The sequence below is a fragment of the Drosophila guanche genome, unplaced genomic scaffold, assembly GCF_900245975.1.
Source record: "Drosophila guanche unplaced genomic scaffold, DGUA_6, whole genome shotgun sequence".
NCBI lineage: Eukaryota > Metazoa > Arthropoda > Insecta > Diptera > Drosophilidae > Drosophila > Drosophila guanche.
Window position 1 is genome coordinate 12,091,100 of NW_022995743.1, and position 20,261 is coordinate 12,111,360.

Here is a 20,261-nt window from a genome sequence, read left to right on the forward strand (position 1 = left end):
GATATACAATGTGGATATAGATATGGATGAGATGCATTTACGTAAACGATTTGGGACATATTGAACACATTTGAAGGTGACTTTGACAAAGTTCCAATTCATAAGTGTACAAGTTTATTTTTGTACTAGGGAGCCTTGATTTTATGGCTTTATGCAACTGAAATCCTTCAAATGTTACAAAAATAAACCACAATCCAAGCGTGGTTTTACTTTTCAACACTAATTATAGGAAATCTCCAACACTGGAGACTGCTATTGTCATTTGTTTGTCATTTATTTTCATTGTTCTGGGCAGTTCCCCGCATAAAATTGCAAATAAAATTAATTTGACTAAAATTTGCACTAAAGCAAGTCTCAGTTTTGGCCACGTTCCGCAACCTACGCCAAAAGCCGTCCGTCTACGTAGCCAGTTAACCTTTTGGTACGCGTCACAGCCGGCGGCAGCGGTAGCAGCAGCAGCGGCAGCAGCAGCACGCTGTCCCCTCCCCGGGCCAACAACAGAACGAACACCCGAGGAAATCACTCCAAAGCCAAGTGAGTGTTCTCTTAACATACAAACACAGAAAAGCACCACCGTGCGCTCTTAAATCCACAATCGAGTCCAAAGCTATTGCTCTTCGTGGTTCACTTTCTCTCTTCGGCGTCGAAACAACACGAGGGGCTGGCCGCGCACGAAGCCCCAACTCCAGCGGCAGTGGTAATAATCCAATAAGAGACCCCACAGCGGCAGAGAGGGGAAATTGCCAGAATGAGTCAGGTATTTTTCAGAGAGCCAGAGAGAGTCCGCTCTCTCTCTCTCTCTCTCTCTGCCTATCTTTCTCTTCGTTGTTTTCCTGCCGCTGGGTGTCTGTGTCGTGGTCGCTGCCGTCGCCTGTCGCTGAGGCCGTTGGTTGGGAGGAATTTACAGTTTACTCTGTTCCGAAGCGTCGAAGAGTGCAGTGTGCCGCAGCCAGAGTTCAAGATACAAGATACTAAGCCACTAAAATCAGACAGCCAGCAGCGCGCATATAGCCTACCGCACAGCAGAAATCGAACAAATTGTGCAAACGCCGCAATAAAACAGTCAACAACAAACCAAAAGGCAAAAAGCGCATAAAAAGAATATTAAAAGAAAAAGAATTATAACAATTGTCGAAAGCTGCAAAATCCGGCAATTGTGCAACATCAATCAAGAAAGCGCGCGCGTTTACCAACAAAAAAAACAAAGCGGAAGAAAACAAAAAGAGGAGGAAAAGAAGTAGAATTGAAATTCCCGATTCAAGTGCAAATTGAGTGCTGGAATATTTGTTTTTTGAAACGAATCTAATAGCAAATACAACGAGACGCCGCGTGTGTGATTGTTGCGTGTGTTGGTGTGTCGCCGTCTCTCCGTCTCCGTCTCCGTCTACGTGTCGTCGGTGTGTTGTGCGTGCGTGTGTGTGCCAACTGTCAGATCCTGTGCGAGTGTGTGTTTGTGTGACAGCAACGAGAGGACAGGAAGTGTAGAAGTGCAGAGGAAGGAGGAGAAAGGAAAGTCCCACACACAACTGAAAGTCTGGCCCACAGCAGGCCCATTGTTGTACCGGCATTTTAATGACGTCATGTCCAGCAGCTGCTTGCAACACTGAAAGCCACAACTTCAGCCACCACATCTTCCATCTCTGTCGCTAACAAACGCCGCGCGTGTTTCGTACAACCAAAAAATAAGTTAAAAATACAATTTACCATAACGAAAAAAGAAGGAAAACGAAAACCAGAAAAAGAAAAAGAAACAACAAACAGCCCAGAGTGTATACCAACAGCAATAATTCAAATACAGCAGCACAACAGAGCACAGCACAGCAGCTTCAACAACAAAAAAAAACGAAGCTCCAACAACAGCAACAGAAACAACAACAACAACAACGACAACGACTATTCGTCGCATCATCAGCTGGAACTACCGAAAGGTGTTTATATACTAAAGATCTTCTCTTCTCTGTCTTGTCTTGTTTCTTCTCCGTTGTATGTTTTGTTTTGTTTTGTTTTGTTTAGTTTTCTCTCTCGAGTCTTTCTTCCTCCTTTTGTGAATTGTTTGTGTTTCTTGGTGTTTGTGGGTTTTTATCGCCTTTTTTTATACTTTTTGGTGAAAACACGGAAGTTCTGTTTTATAATGCGAAGAAAACGCTCAGAGAAAGTAAATTTGAGGAACTTGTCAGTCAAAACTCAACCAAAAAAATATAGTGCCAAGTTAGCTAAATTTTCGATAATTTAATGAAATTTATAATAATTATTTGGAGAGCAAAACTTGGGGAATATGAAAAATGTGCAGCAGAAAATATACAAATATTACTTAGAGTTGCGGGGACTCACCAATTTATTGAATTAGATTGTAAATTTGCATCAGAAACTGAAAATGGAATACAACATTTAATTAATGGAAAGATCAATAGAAATGTGTAAATTTATAATTCTAAGAAAATCAAATAAATCACCCAAATCCGCAATTATTTTGTGGTACACTAACACAGTTACGTTTTAGACAAAAACATGTTATTTCAAGACATTTATTTCGACACTGGCCAAATGTGCATTCCCTGTAGAAGAGGCATTAAGTGTCTTAAAAGGCATTAAAATTTACTTAAAAATAAACGTAAAAATCCAATTAAATACATTTTGTGAGTGCAATTCGAAAACTCGTTAATAGGATTTCAGTTTAACAATTTGCCATATAAAATTGTTGCTCATTTAATGTTTTTATGTTTTATGCACAAAAAGCTAATGAACCAAAAATCAATTAAAGTTTCGGTGCTAATGAACTGCGAAATAATAATTGCAAATCAACATCCAACAATCCAAAATAATGTCCAATGAAAACGGAAAACAAGCTGTAAAATGGTGTAAAACTATTGACCAAACAACTGTTTATCAATCAAGGATTAAAACTTGCACAAAACGTGATTAATTTTAATGCAAATTAAGCCTTTTTTGTTTTAAATTCTAATGCAAGGTCTAGGCCACAAAATATATGAGCTCTAAGTGTGTGCGAAAACAGTACAGTGCGTTACAATCATGTCAGGGCATAGATGAACTGACTTGCCATTTGATTTCTTGATGCGAATCCTGTTCGTAATGGATCGAATCAGGCATGCAATCACATAATTAAATCTCCGTTTATTTGCAATAACTTTGGCCATCCAATAAGCGACTCTATTCGCTTAATATGTTGTTGAATCAGAAAAACATGAACATCTCTTGGCAGGGAAACGCACTGTAGGCGTCGTCAGACATACAATTGCATAGATTTTTGTTGTATCGCTGATTTTGTATGAAAAGTCACGTTTTTTATGTGGTTCGTTCTGTGGTGTCTGGACGTCGCGCCACCACCCTCCACCCACCACCCTCCACCCTCAACCTGAACGGTTTTACGAGTCTGCCATTAAATTTATGTGTATTTCTGGCTGTGCCCCCCATATGATTTCTGTTTCTGTTTCAGCTTCAGTTTTGCGAGCCGAACAGATTGTTATTATAATTTTCGCGATTCGTTTCGTTTTCCTTTAGCCTCGAGATATGCAAATTGAATTAGCTTTGCTTTTGGGGCATAAACAAAAAAATAACACACAAATGTAGAGAAAAATTGCCAGCAAAAGTTCGACACAAATTGCTTTTACAGACCCATCAGCATCATCATCATCGGCATTGGCAAAAGTGTCAAAAGTTGGCTTTCAACATAAAATATGAGTCAAAGAAATCGCATTGGAAAATGCCAAATGAATTGTGATTTCTGTCCATTTTGTTCCATAAACTCGACTCTCTGTCTGACAAGTCATTCACTTTTATTTTTATTTGTACTTTTTTGTTCACTTTTTCAAACAAAAACCACTCAAACCTCCAACTGAAAATGCCACGAAAGGCAATGGGACTTGAGGACTTGCCATGACTAATCGATTCGATTTTTTGCCAAAAGTCATGCAGAAACCCCAAAAGAAACACAAAGCGGCGGCAACACTGAGAAATATGTGTGCAGTTTTGTGCTCTGCTCTAAGCTCTCTTCAATGTACATACCTCAATAGGTCGTAAATATCGAAACACCATACCCCCCGAACACCCCACCCCTTCGATTGTCTTTGAGCGCAAAACGTTTGAAAGTCTGAGGAAAAATGGTTGGCACTGTGATTGTTCGGTTCGGCTTGAATATTCGCGATTTGACGCGAGATGACAGTCTCAAAAGGTGTCAGAGTTCAGCCAAAAGGTCTGCAAAGAGCAAGCGCAAACACAACGAGAGTGAATGGCTTAGCTTTGGCATTTAAAGTACTACATAAGATAGTCGTACTCTAACGTGGGTGGAAATAAAAATACAAATGAATCTGAAGGAAAACATAGAAACGATTGAACTACTCTACTTTGTGTAGTTTGGGAAAGGGAAATCATTTCTCTGCATTCATTGCTATATCGAGATATTTTAGAAACCATTTCCAGGAAGAGGCTTCTGGTTTGTTTCTACGCTCACTTTTGGCACACTGAAATGAAAGCAACACACACACATATATATATTTTTGTAAGCATTTCGTTTCCTTTACAAAATCGTTTTTCCCTCTGGCTTTAGTTTTTCCTCCTCTCAGCTTCTTCTAGTTCTCATCTTTTTTGATATTTTGAAACATGTGCGCGTGGATTTTCTTCTCTTATTCTCTCTGCTTCTTTGTCTAAAAATACCAAAAAGTTTTCTTCGTTTTTGGTTTTTGTATGTTGTATTTTGTTTTTGTTTTTGGTTTTTGTTTTTACTTTTTTTGGTTTTCAATAAGCAAAGCGGCAGCTGCGGCGGCAAACAAGTCGGAAAAGAAAGAGCAAAGAAAATACATAACAAAATCTCCCTTTGTGCCTTTATGGATGAATAGGGTGATTCAGTGGAGCTGGAGAAATGCAAACCAACAAAATATAACGATATACAGATACTCGTAGATGTGGTAATGGGGGCGGGATATCCACTTTGATTCCTACTCTCGAAGGCTCTCCCTGTGAAGGTGTGCCTGCCTGGCAGTCTTTGCAGCACAAATGCAGCGTTTTGTCCATCATTCATGGCCTGTTGGTTGACACACCCTAAGCATAATCATGCCAAAAAAGAATTTCTCGAACGTGTCGGTTCTGTTTTTGGGGCTGTCTGCTGGCCTGTTCCTTTAGCACGAGCATCTCCCCAGAACCAGCGACAGCTGCTGTACGCTTTCGGATGTGCACATGTATATCTGTTTGTGTGTAACTATCTGCAGCTGTGCAGCGGCACCTCTTCCTAAGACCCCACCTCATCACACTGTCAGCACTTGGCCACATTTTGGAAGCGCTGGCGCTGCTGCTGCTGCTGCTGCTGCTGCCAAAAATAACTTTTTTCGTGCAACGAAATGTGTGGCAGAGACAGAAAACAGCAGCAACAACAACCACAACATTGTTTAGTCTTTTGCATAATGCTGGGGGCATCTTTAACCCTTGCCTGACCCCGGTCCAGGCTCCACGTTTCTCTCCCTCTATTTCTCTCTCTGTGTGAATTGAGATCAATTGAAAGCGAAATTGATTGTTTAACCTTTTGGGAACGAGCAGAGAAAAATACATAAAGACAGCGCACAAAAGAGCGAGAAAGAGAGAGCGAAACATGTGATTATACAAATTAGTTCAAAGATGAATTTAATTATGAAATTCGGAAACATTTCGTTTATATTTGTACATAATTATTCGGTAATTGTTTCCCCTCTTTTAGGCTCTTTTAATGTCTATTTTGAGATTCGACGAAAATGTATATATAAAACGTTTTGCTACCAGCAAAATTTTACGAAAAATTATAGTTTTCCCTCATCTGTTTTCTATCTTTCACTTATTTTTCTCCTTCAAGCGCATATTATTTTGTATTTTGTAGGAGAGCATTTGTATATTTTGAATCGTTCGCTGCTCGTATGTAGTTGTATTCGTATTTTAAGATAAGCAAAAGTTTATGAAATATGCAAAAAAAACAACAACAAAAAATAGTATATGAGAGAGTCAGTCGAAGATTGTTAAACAAAGACATGTGGAGAGGGCGGGGAGAGGCATGGTGTTAGATCGAGCAAGTAAGAGTGTGAAAGATAGAGAGCGGAAGAGTGGTTTTGCTTCTCCTAAGATCTCTCTCTCTCTCTCTCTCTCTCCCTCTTTCCCTCTCTTTCGGCATTTATGAATTTGTTTTTTGTTTATATATATTATTTTTGATATTTTTGGGTATTTTCGTGTGTGTGTGTTTTGTGCTTCCTCCCTTTTTTCGTTCGTGATAGATTTGCCGAACTCTGACGTAATTTACGGAATGATGATCGCGTTTAAAGTCTAAAGAAATTGATTTGTTGATGCGAATGAAAAATTTAAATATTGTATTGCCGCCAGAGAAACGTGACAAAAGGGAAGGAAGTCACAGATTGCGCTTGAGACTGAAGACTGGGGCAAGGTTTTTGAATGAATTTGAAATTTGAAGATCAGTTGAATTCGAAAAGGGAAAATGTATGATCATTAAATATACATGGGCTTGTGTGCAGAGGGAAAGCTGCAATCTTTGTGGGATAAAGTATTCCCAAAAGACAATATGATGAATTTCTGTTCGGTGTCGATAAAGTCTCTTTGGAATCTCCAGAGCAGTTACGAGATCCCCCAACGAATCCATTTTAGTACACATTTTCGGCACGCTTCAGGTGCGTTGCATTCGGGCATTAGTCACGCCATATAGTACCATATTTGGGGATCAACTGAATTACGCAGGCAACCCAAATAAGGGACAGAATCCACTTTCATCTTGTGGGCCACTTTCGAAAGAGAGCTAATAGATGTCAAAGGAAATCTGTCAACGCTCATTGAATAGCCCACACACACACACACCACGAGAGCAAAGCAAACTCTAGATGAATTATCTCCCATCAAATGGATGACAATGAGAATTAATTAGCCAAGTCAAACTCTATCTTTGGAGCACCCACCTGTATGACATAAGCATCATCATCTTTGGCATCTTTAGCATTTTGCCATTTATGGCAGAAGCCACACACACACACACACACACACACACACACACACACACACACACACATCTCAGTTTTGAGTCTTTTGCTGTTTCGGATTTGTTATGGTTCTTTTATGGCTGGAAGAGTGGGGAGTCGGTGCCCCGTTCTGCTGCTCCCGCTCCCTGTGTGCGGTGTGTGTGTGTGTGTGTGTGTGTGGCAGCATATGGTTTGTGGTTTGTGGTTCGTGGTTCGTGGCTCGTGCAATTGCAATCGCTTTTCGGTGCGGCAGCTGGAAGGGTTTTAGTGTAGTTCTTTTATCTAATCGGCTTTATTGATAGCAGCCGTCGAACTCAGTGTGTGCTCCCACCGCCCCATACGACGAACTCCTACAGCACTCAATCGGTTTTTGTATACCCTTTTTGCCAAGCAGAGAGAGAGAGAGAGAGAGTGTGAAAATGAAAGGTAACTTAAGCTTCGACCCCAGCTGGCTGTTACCACTTTCTTTCACTTTTTTTTTTGTTTTTATGGGACGCATCGTTAAATAATATGTGTGTCATACCCCTAGGGTGGGTCTCTGACTCTGTCAGGGAGTGTAGTGTTTGGGGGGCGAGGAGTCGTTTGGCTGGGCTGCTGTTGGCTGCATGTTGACGTTGTATAACATTGCAAAGTTTGAGAGCGGTTACTGACCGATGTTTTGCTGTTTCGTTTGCTATGGCTTCGGCTTGCGTAAATGTTTCTTTAAATGCATTAACTTGTCGCCTCCCTCCCCCCACAAAAGGTATTCAGAGCAGCTTATGTGGAGCTTTGTAGCCATAACTTGGGGCCCGCATGGGTTAACTCTGTGCGCTTGTGTGTGCCAGAAAGGCGGCAAAAGTTGATGCACAAATTCTGTTATGAGTCGCGTATCTAAATAAAGAGAGAGAGAGTGGAAAATACGGGCACGCTCTCTCCCTCTCTCTCTCTCTCTCTGTTGTTATCAGCGTAGACCGCCGCTCTCGAATTGGAATTCCACGTAATGTGGCGGAGAATGTGGGGCTTGTGGCGAAACGGGAACGTTGGATAAGTTATTGTAAATGGAAATTGGTAAAGGGATTTACATTGATGGATATCCCCGCCTAATCCTATATTTTCCATCAATATATTATCCAGTTCCGGGGCGAACCCCACTTTCTTATCGAAAAATCATAAATAAAAGTACTGCCAGATGCACAGAGCTACAGTTCCAGTTCCACATGCAGATTAGTGTCGCTGCTGCCGGTGAACTCAGTGCCGTGCTCCACCTCCCTCCCCACCACAGTTCGACCCCTTCTGTATTGATTCAGCTTGCATAAACACTCGAGTTTTCGTATGGCAGGCTAATGTGAACAAATATTTAGTGGGATTGCGTTAAGAGCTACAGAAATTAACAGTTTTCAATCTACAATAAAGTCACTCTCCACTCGCCGCTCCACTCCACTCACTCTCTCTCTCTCTCCCTCCCTCTCTCTCTCTTTCCCTTTCTGGTTTCTGTGTGTATTTCGGCGAGTCTAACCTTCAAAAAAACCATACACATTTCGAGTCCGAAAAAACCAGTCAAAAAACTTGTTGAACTTGTTATTCGTCTTTTTGGTGGAGGCCTGGGGGTCTGGGGGTCTGAGAGCATTTTGCATCAGCATCTTTTGTCTCTTAATGATCTTTTAATAACCGAAACTAAACCCGCTGCAGATTGACCAACAGCAAAGTGTCCTTATATCAGAGAAGTGCTCAAGGTGGATTGTAGGTCAGCGGATGCATCGATATATTCACATATAAACAGATTTTCATTCAGCCGCCGGAGAACCTTCGATTTGGCTTTCTGGCCCACAACGAAAGTTTATTTTCGTAGAGCGCTTTCCACACTCGCTGCTGCCCATCAATTTTTCCTCCCTACTGCGTCAATGACACGGATGCTAATTTCTATACATGTTTCTGTAGCCGTATCTGCGTCTATATTCGATATTGTAGATTTTTCTGATGCCCATCCACGTCCGCTTGCGTGGGCGCAACAACGTCTGTTCGGGTGGGTTGCGTGTTCTTCGTTTTTTTTTCTCTCTCTCCTTCCGTTGGTTTTTAGCCGAAAAAGTTTTCAAAATTATTTGAATACTACATCCCAGCCCACACACACACACGTATAACGTATGATGAGTCTAGCTAGCATTTCTCAGCTCGTAAATTAAGTTAGAATTTATATGTTTGGAAATCAAGTTGAAATACGGAAAAGCAATTTGCAGCTGACATCATGCCCGAGCCCGAGCGTATCCACAAATTATCAATACACAAATAAACCAACTAAATAAAGTCTATTCTAATGCCTAAGCTACGTACATGCCTACACAAATAAACCACATACATGTGTGCATAAGGTTTATTAATTGTCTTTTCATACAGCGTCGTCAGAGAGATAATTTACGGGCAGTGCGGCTGGCAGGCAGAATGTGGTTGCGGCGGCAATATCTTTGCCAAAGATATGAAGAAGGCTTTTTGGTAGCTGTCAAATGAAATTGATTCGCCTGGAAAGGCTTTGGGGGGGAGGATACAATAGCATGGAAATAGATAGCAGAAATGGCACAAGGCAAAAATTAAAGAGGTTTGCCACTTTTTATTATTGCATAAAGTTTGAGAAGTTTTCAATATTATTTACAACGAAGTCTATTAGCAATATTGCATTACATTTATTAGTTGGCTCTCTTGGCAAAAAAAAAACATTTAAAATAACCTGAAATCTTTTTCCGCAACAATATCAAAGTCTACCCTTTCTAGTCCACCAAGTGAAAACTGGCAATAGATTTCCCTTTTCGAAGACTTTGATTCATTTGCCGCTTGCCGCAAGAGATAAGATAAGATTTAAACACAAACAGCAGACACACAGACACACAGACAGACAGACAAGCTGCGAGAATACAAGCCAAAAGTAAAGATAAAAACCTAAAGCAAAGGGAGAAATAAAGACCAAACAAAACAAATATCAATTTGTGTGCCTGCCGTCATCGATGATTAAATCATTTTGCAACATTTTTGCAAACTCGTTGGCTAATTCCAACACACACCCAAAGTACACACACAGCCCCCTCCACCCTAAGCCTTATCTTAAACCAATTTACACACATCAATCTCTCTCTCTGTCTCTCTATCTTTCTCTCTTTCGAAATATTTACGTATAAACAATGTATTTTTTTTACAGTATTTTTTAATTAATAATAAATACATTTTCTATCCCATACGATCGGTAAGTGCGTTGAACAATTTATTTCTCTGCTATAAGAAACGGAAAGAACAACAAAAACTGATTGAAATCGGAGCGCAATAATTAAGCTCTCTCTCTTAAGGTTCCCTCTCTTAAATGTTGCTTAAGCTAAAGCACCCGCTGGCCATGGATATATACATACATATACATATAAACTATCTGCAGGAACAATTAGTGCACTTTAGTTGTTTATTTTTTGTAGTTATTTTTGTTGGTCAATGTGCATTGCGCGCTGCCCTGCGCCGCCAACGCGCCAGAAACTGCTGCCAACTGGATGCTGCTCTCTCTCTCTCTCGCTCTATCTATCACTCTCTATTAATCAGATATATGTATGCATTTGGTGTATATATATATCTGGAACTATTTTTAGTGATTATATCATAAGTTTTGTATGGAAAAGAACTTTTTATTTTGCACCAAAATCACACACACAGAAAAAAAATCTCACGCAACGCCTCATACGATCTCTCGATGTGCGAGTTCGGTTTTTATAATTGTATGTGTATTGTGGATAATAATCATTATAGTGAATTGTTTTTAGTTTCGAATATCATTTAATTTAAGCATTGCATTCTGCATAACAACATAATACCAAACCACCCACCCACCCAACTTTGCGCATTACTAACCCAAAGAAAACAGAGATGAATCAGTTTAAAATCCATCCTCCATTTAGTCTTAGAATCGCTCTCTCTCTCTCTCTATCTATCTGTCTCTCTCTCTCTCTCTCTCTCTATCTATTTGTCTGTCAGTCTTGGACGATCCCCCAATGCAAATGGCACAATCCTAAAGATATGTTTTCTCTCTTTTATTCTCATTTCAGATAATGTAAAATCAGCTTGAACAAAAAACAAAAACAAAAAAGAATATTAACAGCTGCGTCTATCTATACACCAAACACACACACACACACACACAGACACACAGACACACTCACATCTACTATATAGTGACATAAGAGTTCGAGTTTCCCCCCCAAGAACCCCCTCAGAAATCAGCTATCAGCTATATCCTCCCCAAAAAGCTTTGTGTGCTCCGCAGCAGAAACGTGTAAAACGCTAAGAAAAAACAACAACAAGCCTATATATGCTATATATACCTTATATATATATACTGAGTGCTGATCCAAGTATTAGTGCTGTTTGTTTATTGCGCGTGTGTGTGTAAACTCGATCTACAAACTCCAAAAACTAAAAGCAAAGCCAAGCAAAGCAAAGCAAGAAACTAAAAACGCGTTCTAGTCGCCAGCGCTAAGCTAAAAGTCTATTTGAAAAGCTATCCTAGATCCGTATACAGCATATATACATACTCACACACACACACAGACACATCTCTATCTATACTCGTATATATACTATATATTTGTATCTGTCGAATACAACGATCAAATGGCCAACGTTGTCAATATGAACAGCCTTCTCAACGGCAAGGACTCGCGCTGGCTGCAGCTGGAGGTCTGCCGGGAGTTTCAGCGCAACAAGTGCTCGCGCCAGGACACCGAATGCAAGTTTGCCCATCCACCGGCCAATGTGGAGGTACAGAACGGCAAGGTCACCGCCTGCTACGACAGCATCAAGGTCAGTATATGCCCCAACCCAACCCACACCACAACCAAAACACCTCTCAAACCCCCCAAAAGAGACCCACATCTCCCACCCAGCGACCTTTCCCCCCCAAACTGACTTTTGCTTCTTGTGATTGTAGATTGTAAGCTTTATGATTTATGATTTCTCATCTCAAAACAATATGCCTCGAAATACCCCTAAGCAAACAAAAAAAAAACCAACCAGAATTCGTTTAGGGCCTGAAAAACTGAACAATCCAAACTGATCTTGTCTCGCTTTTGTTGTTTGTGCTTTTGTGCTTTTACTCCATTTTGTTTTTATGGTATCTCTGTGCTTCCATATACATAAATATATATATAAATATCCTATTTAAACACACACACTATATGTAGCTAGTTGGAGCTTTAGTCTGGCTGCTGTCTGTCTCTCTTAATGCCTGTGATGCGGCGACTGCTGATGCGCCAGATCCGCCAGATCCGCCTGCAAGGTGCAGCTTTTGCAGCCTAGCGATCGAGCGAGCGAGCGAGCTAGCGATCGATCCAAGCTTTTGGGGCTTTCGTTTCGTGTGTCTTGTGTGCTTGAGTCCCGAGTAGAGAGCTTTAGCTTTATATAGCCCAGCCCTAAGATATTAGAACAATTAAGAGAGTGTTGTTCCAACCGTGCCCCCAACAAAAATCGATAATAACCATAACCCCAGTGTGAATTTCAACTGAATAATTCGAGTGATTTTTAGGCCACGCCACACTTAGACATGGACAATCTGCAGGTAAAGCTCATTTGATTTTAACGTTTATTTAAGAACCTTAATATCTAAGTCCCTTGCCCAAAATTTGACACCCAAACAAGAGTCCATAATATCAAAGCGTACCTTTTAGATATTCAATCCTCTTGTCAAAATGACGCCAACAAAAAGGTTGAAATGAGCTCCTTTTACACGGAACAATGTCCAACATAGAAACAGTGAAAAGAAAAAAACCCAATGTAGTTGTTTTCTTTATTAAGCTTTTTGTTTTATCCCTCGGCAAACAAAAACGAATGAACCAAAGGAACAGAACGGAAACAGCCAGAAAAAATGGCCACATAAAGTGAAGTATTTTATGTATACACTACATAATGCTGACAAAATGCCGACGCCGACGCGGACGCCATCATAATCATCAACATCATCATTATCATTCGCCATTCTCCATTCTGTTGGGGTCCTCAAATTTTGTGACAGCATAAAAAATTACGTTTTGAAAATTTTGTGCCTCCGCCTTTTAGGCGTTTCGCCAGCCGCTTGTTTGGTCAACGACAGTCAGGCAGGCTGGCAGAGGAGCTCCTTTTGTTGTTTCAACAAAAAGCTGAAAAGCGTTTCAAGCCTTAAAGTTGGGGCATAGTTCGTGCAGCCCGTCCCCAACCGTCCAAGACCATGCCACTGGCAGTCCGCTCTTCCCGCTCCCCTCCACAACTCTGCTGAGTCGAGTGTGCAAACAATAGTTAAAACTGCTGTTTGGTAAGTAGCTCGTTGCCTTTGAGTGGATGGAGTGTGGCGCTGGTCCTTCTTCTCACGCCTGTCCACCCACTCAGCGAAGCAGGGCACGGGCACGGGCACATCGTTAATTGAGCCACTGCCTGGGCATGCAGGCTGGCTATTGCTTCCTTCGGCTTCATCTTTGCCTTGTTTGCCATGGCAGCCCCCAGCCGCAAGATTTAATGTATTAGCGATGTTCCAGAACCTACTTGGACTTTCATACGACCGAAAGCTGCCTCAAATCCTCAAGTCTTTATCCATCAATCATCATACCTTAAGGTAAACCCAAAATCATATCTAGGGTCAGCTTTTCCATATATCTACTCGTATGTAGTTACCATCTGGCGTACTTCTGCCTGTGGCGTTCACATTAATTCACTTCTGTGGCGTAACAGCTGCACACACACACACACACACACAGAGAGAATGGGGGGCAATGGTGACCCTTTGGGCCACTTGTAGTTTTTGCTGGCCCCACTGTGCACGCTGGGCAAATAAAGCTCAGACATTCATTGCCCACAAATTAATTGTGTTATCCTATTAATTAACTATGCAGTAAAGTTTCCCAGCAATTTCCCAAGCTTCTTTTTCCTTTTCACTCTCCCTCTTTTCCTCTCTGCGCGCCTTTGAGTGTTGTAATTGTTGAGAGAGAGAGAGAGAGAGAGAGAGAGAGAGAGAGTGTTTGCACTCATTTTCACCTCGTTTTTTTTTGCTGTCGTCCCCTGCGTGCCAGTGCAAGTGAGTGTGTGCTGAGGGTTTAAATGCATAACGAACTTAAACGTAACCAGAGGCAAGTAACCAGCATACACACACACACACACAAACATTCGTTACATATAATAAAAGTACCTCGACGAGGACTACGTGAGTATGTACACATAATAGCGACTGCCACAACCAGTTCGAGGACGAGGAAAGGCCTATGTGCGGCTCCTGTGATTGTGTACATGTGTACCCCCCCCCACCCCTTCTGACAACTCTGGTTTTTTTTGCACTGTACTGTATGGCCACGACACTAATTTATAGGCACGCTGCCTGCCGCATTGTAGACTTTCCAACTCGCATTTCCACCAAGCAGCAGCTCAAGTTAAAGTAGAATTTCGAGTGCAAAATTGGGTCAATGGCGAATGTATGTAAGTGTGTTATGCGAGGCATATGTGAACATTATATTGAGCTTAGAAAAGTTTCAACAGAACTATGTGTCAAGGGAAGTTGGAATTTGGTTATCCGTAAAGGTATAGTAATATTTATTTATCAGTTTATCAGACTTCATTCCTGGGTTTAGCTTTCAAGCGTATCGTAGAGCGCGAATTGCTTTTAGCTCATCCAAGCGTTGCCTTTTGCCGGACGACCTTTGACCCTTTCGTTGAAATTGGCATCATTTCATTGGCAATTTCCCCTCAATTTAATTCTGTCACAATGAGCCGCCGTCCAGGGACTTTAAACGGCACCGGGGCAGCCGCAAAGGGAAGAAAAAGGAGCGAAAAAGAGTAAAAGTGAGGACGAGGGAGGACGAGGGAGGGGGGGCTGAGAAAAATCGCATAGCCACAACATAAAACATTTTCCGGTTTATAATTTTCTTGTCAACACAATTTTCACGCCATGCTCTGGCGCTGTGCACCGGGGCCTTGCCCTGCCTGGCAGCCACAGGCCATTCTCCTACTTGTCCCTCTTTCTTCTGGATTGCTGCTTGGCTGGCCTGGTCTGGTCTGGGTGGCGCTGCCACTTTATCCGGCGCTTTTCCTGCGCGTCCTTTCGCCGCTGCGCGCTTTTGCTACTTAACCAACTGTAAAGCTCTCGGCCATATTGTGTGGCACCTTATTTTTCTATTATATTTTGCCGGCAATGTCGCTGCAACATATTTTCCACGTTGCCACCGCAGTTCCCACTCCTCTATCCCTTGTCAGCCGTTGTTCCGCTTTCCTTTCTCTTTCTGTGGGCAACAAAAGTCAAGTTCCCATGCCATGCAAATTATGAGAAAAAATACAAAAGAATAAGAAAAAATAAACGAGCAAAAGAATGAAAATGGCGCCTCGCAAAAGAAAATGAAAATGGCAACTCTTCCGCCGGGCACACCAGTGGGGCAGGGACAGGGGCAGGGGCAGGGGCAGGCAGAGTGCCACTTTTGACAACATTTCTCTGTCTCTCCATGGATTTGGCATTTGTTTATGGCAATTTATGTAGTGGACGCTTGAATATCCGGCTTGCCTTTGGTATAATTACATTTTAAAGAGAAAATAGCAATGGACTCGACTCTTCTTGCTGCTACTTTGCTCACTCAATTCGTAGTATTCAATGTCATCCAATTATTTTGAATTCTATTTGTTGTGCGATAATGTTAATACAAAATAATAACAGAAGAAGTGAATGAGAAGAGCATACCGAAAGCCGGAAAGAGAAAGAGCCAAAGTCCAATTTAAATAAGAATTTCCAAATACAAATTCATGGAGGGGCGTAGGAGAACACAAAGGAGAGCGGCGGGGGAGTGCTCCATCAATAGTGCCACGAAGGAAACGACAAAAGAGAACACTTTACGACTGTCATCGGAATCAATGGAAATTGCAATGAAAAATATTCGTAATTGGGCGGGAGAAATCAGATCTCAGCTCTAGCTCAGACAAAAGATCGCTGGAACAGATACTTTTTGTGTATCTTTTGCATAGTTTTCTTGAGCTTGAGCTTGAGCTTGAGCACCTGGCACTGGTGTCCTTTCTGCCTGCAGCAGCCTGCTGGCGTCGCCTAATTTGTTATGCCTTACACGCGTTGCACTTGGAAATTCCGCAACAAACTTCAAGTCAATAACTCAGCGGAGCGACGACTCGACTCCACCGACTCCGCAGCACTTAATGCATTATGCAACAGCAAGTTGTGGCATGTCCTTGCGCACACATGTGTGTGTGCTTGTGTGTGTGCAGCCATTTCGCAGTTGCTGAAACCTACACAATTCATTCGGTGCCTCTAGCGTCCTGACTGTATGTAAGTGTGGCGCCCGCCCATTCATGGCCTGGCCAAGACGTGACTGCAGATCGAGTGGGGCGCATGCCTTAAATAAAATAAATGGCACATTATCAATATAAACAAGAGCCAGAGCCAGAGCCAGAGCCAGAGGACGAGGACGACGACTACGTCGCAGTGAAGGAGTCGCATCGCGTACGCGAGTTGCAAGCGTAAAGTTGTTAAGTTACTTAAGCCAACAAATGAAGCGGGCCCAGATGGAGCAGAGAGACAGAGAGAATGTGCAGGCACTGTTGGATTCGTTCTCTCTCTCTGTCTCTCTCTGGAGAAGCAGTCACGAGCCTGACAAATTGCACACGGGCGCCAGACTTTGCCCCACCCAGAAGCCTCTTTCCAAAACTTCCTGACCAACAAACAAATGCTCCTTTCGGGTGCCACAAAACAAAAGGAGTGCCACATCCAGAATGAATATAAATGCGAGTGGAAGGAGCTGGGGCTGGGGCTGGGGCTCTGGGGCTGGGGCGAAAGTTTGTGACAAGTTTTCGCCTCTCCGTTTGTCAGCCAAAGCACGGAAATATCCGTTAATGCAGTCAACTGACAAAGAGAGAGAGAGAGAGCCGGTGGCGGGGGCGAAGAAAAAGTGCATATGGAAATACGTCAAAAGATTTTCGCCCGTTGGACTTAAAATTTCATTCTGCCAATGGATCGGAATGAAGGATTATATATTCATATGAGTGTCAATCAGCTGACAGAAGGACCAGAGTGCTGCAGGAGCTGGAGGATATGTTTACTCGTTAGGCAATCATTTTGCAACTCCCTTTGATTGACTGTCGGGGATTATTCTCCCATTCAGAAGTGGGAGGCGGCTGGCAGAGACATATCCCCGAGTAATCTAATGTTGTTGATTGAAATTGGATTAACAAGTGATGGAGATGGAGGAGAATGCGAAATGTAAGATAATGAAATGACAATAGAAACATGGCCATGGGCATTGGGCCATACATTAGAATGATTGTGCAAATTTCTTGCGACTTTAATATGCCATTTGCATTGAGCGCGAAACAAAGTCTGTCTGTCCGTTAAATCAAGGAATTTTTCCATCTTAAAGCTCATTGAAAACCGCAACTTGAGAGTCGGCGCTGCTGCTGCCTGCCAAGCGACATCTAAGCGTCAAACTGGGAGGAGAAACGAAAATCGAGATCAATAAAAACGTCATTCAATTTATTCTCCATTTTTGCAAATGGGCAAAAGAGGAGCGCAGGAGTGCCTAACAAATAATGGCAGACAGGAAAGGAAAAACCCAATAAATTTAAGGCAGAGAGAAGCGTAAGAAAAGCATAGAAGAACGACAGCCAGGAGTACAGCGTGCGCCATCGATAGAATGTAGGAATGGAGGGTCCATGTGGGTGGGTTCTCCTTCATGTTTGGGTATATCAAATAACTCTGACTTTACACATTATTAAACGGCAATGTCGTCTCACTGTCGTCGCTGTTGTCGCTCGGCTGGCAGGAATAAAGCGCAGGCGACACATTTGTAAGGATTGCAGGGATTGCAGGCAGGCTCCTCCTGTTGCTCCTGCAGCTCCTGCAGCTCCACCACGCTCCACAAAGCTCGACAAACAATTGTCAGCTTGCCTCTTTGTCTTGGGCTGTTGCATTTTTGAAGGGAAATTGATTAAAGAACTTGCTGCACAGCAAATTGTTTGCTCTCAAGTCAACTCTTAAAAGGCCCCCTCCTCGCCACACCCCCTTCCCTCCTGCTTCTAGTCCGCTCCTTGCCTTTATTCTTTTCCACTTTCCCATTTTTCCTCTACCCCATTTGGCGCATTTTCCCTTTGCCACTGGCGTTGCGGCAAAGTCAATGAGTGGCAATATGCCACCAATAATTCAGGTCACGCGAGTTGTCCTCGTCGTGGTCCTCCGTCTTGTTGGTTGCAGCCGGCAGCTCCTTCGCGTCTTGGCTGGGCTTAGACAGTGGGCCCGAAAGGCGCTTCATGTCGAGGAGAATGATTTTTGTAAAAGTTTTATCGCTTTTTAAGGCAATTTATCGATGATTTTTGGAACATTTATAGATTATTTATAATAACAGTTTTTGCTGCACTTTTTGGCACTGCTTTGTCCACTGTCCATCAGCGTCTTCGACTTGGGCCCAAGCCTCATTTGCTCGACTCCACGCCCACGGCTGCGCCTCCTGCAATGCGGCGGAGCTCCACCGTGTGGAATGTTCTATTGCCGTTTGGGTTTTATTTTGTTGTTGTTGTCGTTGCTGTTGCTGTTGCTGTCCTTACACATCCGCATTGTTCGCTCCATTGTACGCTGACGTCGTTAGGCCATCTTGGGAGAGGCACTTCGTTTGCCAACGTCTCCGTCTCCGCCTCTGACACTGCCACTTCCACTTCCACAGCTCCTGACTGCCTGCCTGCCTGGGTGGCGTTTCCTTTTCTTGGGTTCTGCTGCAATTTTAATGAAGCTGCGGCATGCGGCAAGCGCGCCTTCAAGTTGCACGCGCCATGGCACAACTTGCGCTTTTTATGCTTTTGCTGTGTGCCACATCCTCCTGTTCCTTGTTCTGCTGCTGATGCTGATGCTGCTGCTGATGTGGTGTGGGCTGCCCATGCAACATGAGGCACGTTGCTGAAGCCTTGCCATTGTTAAATGAGCTTTACATGACAGCTGCTGCAGCGGCAGTTAACCCGAGAACCTCCCAACCATCAGCAGTCGTCATCCAAGCCCCCGCATTCCCTGAGAGAAATTCAATTTCTCTATGCCTCTGGCCTAGGCGGTCAAATTTCGAGTCTGTCTGTCAATTGGGATTCAAGTTTTTCTGTGTGGGTAGCTAATAAATGAAAGGACTCTGTGCAGTGCAGGGATAATACTCCCTTTGGACTTCCGGCTGCCAAAGGAGTCGGGGCTGCGTCGGACTGCAGTGTCGGAGTCATAGGAGGGTTTGCCTTTTGAATAAATGCCATAATTTATGGTCAAAAGTTTGCTTGTGCACACATTTTGTGGCCAACACTTGAAGCGCAGCTATTTAGACTAGAGTTCAAACCGCCCAACCCACCCCCTTGCCACTGCCTATCCCTTCTATCTGCTTGGTCATTTGGCCATGATGATGATGATGATGATGACTGCATGAAGGGATCCATCTCTATTTTCCATCCGCATTTACCAGTCCCCCCTCCTATCCCTGGATCCCTGGCCACTGCAGATTTTGCAGTTCATCTGAAAAGTTTGCTTCGGTTACATTTCGGTGTCCATTAGTGTAATTTAGAACTGAAGTCCTTTTGGATGGACGCGGCGGGTGCTTCGGTTGCAGTTGGAGTTGGAGTTGGAGTTGGAGTTGGGCTCCGATTGGGTTTGGGTCGTTTGCATACAACAAAAATAAAGATAGAAAACCAAAAATAGAAAGATATTCAATTTACTTAATAGTTTTGGGCTAGCGGGCCCTCAGACGACACGCAGGGTCATCAAATTACAGAGGTGCCAGAGCCCAGACCAGCACCAAAATCAAACTCAGGACATGAAAGGACAGAGCCGAAGAGAACATAACCAGAACAGGTGCTTATCATATTCCAGGGGTTGACGAAACGTTATCGGGGGCTTGTGCCTTTGGCATTATTCAGTTGTGGCCTTTCGTTTGCTTTGTTTGCTTTCCTCTTGAGGGAAAATCAAATGAAGCGAAGGACAGACAGTGTTTGGGAATGAGGGAAATGCTAATCAACAATGCCATCGATAAATGTTTGAATTGAGCAAGAAAATAGACACAGACAGAAGGAGCGGGCGAGGCAGAGGGAGAGGGACTCAGAGAGGTAGAGAGACAAATGCACACAATTTTAACAATGAATGCCCCCCGCCAGAGGTCCCAGGCGGCTATTCTGTCGCTTACACTCTGAAAAATTTGCATATTTAAAGATGAGGAATGGGGGAATGGCACTGGCTGTGGCAGTTCGTTCAATGGGAATTGGCTGGCCAAAAAGGAAATTAAATATATTTCCAGTGAATAA

At 42.9% G+C, this 20,261-nt stretch overlaps 1 protein-coding gene across 33 annotated transcripts in view; it reads left to right on the top strand.

Annotated features, from left to right (window-relative positions):
- Positions 1-881: 881 nt before the first annotated feature.
- LOC117580793 (protein muscleblind) overlaps positions 882-20,261 on the top strand; it is a 110,648-nt gene continuing 91,268 nt past the window's right edge. For 9 of the 33 annotated variants that reach the window (XM_034267493.1, XM_034267501.1, XM_034267520.1 and 6 more), the window contains exons 1-2: positions 11,361-11,801; positions 12,523-12,555. In XM_034267493.1, coding sequence (XP_034123384.1) covers positions 11,613-11,801; positions 12,523-12,555 — 222 coding nt within the window. In that variant the 5' untranslated portion in view covers positions 11,361-11,612. Of the gene's footprint in view, positions 1,929-11,047; positions 11,053-11,360; positions 11,802-12,522; positions 12,556-20,261 lie in introns of those variants that run through there. The other 24 variants (XM_034267509.1, XM_034267529.1, XM_034267590.1 and 21 more) reach the window with 9 other exon arrangements.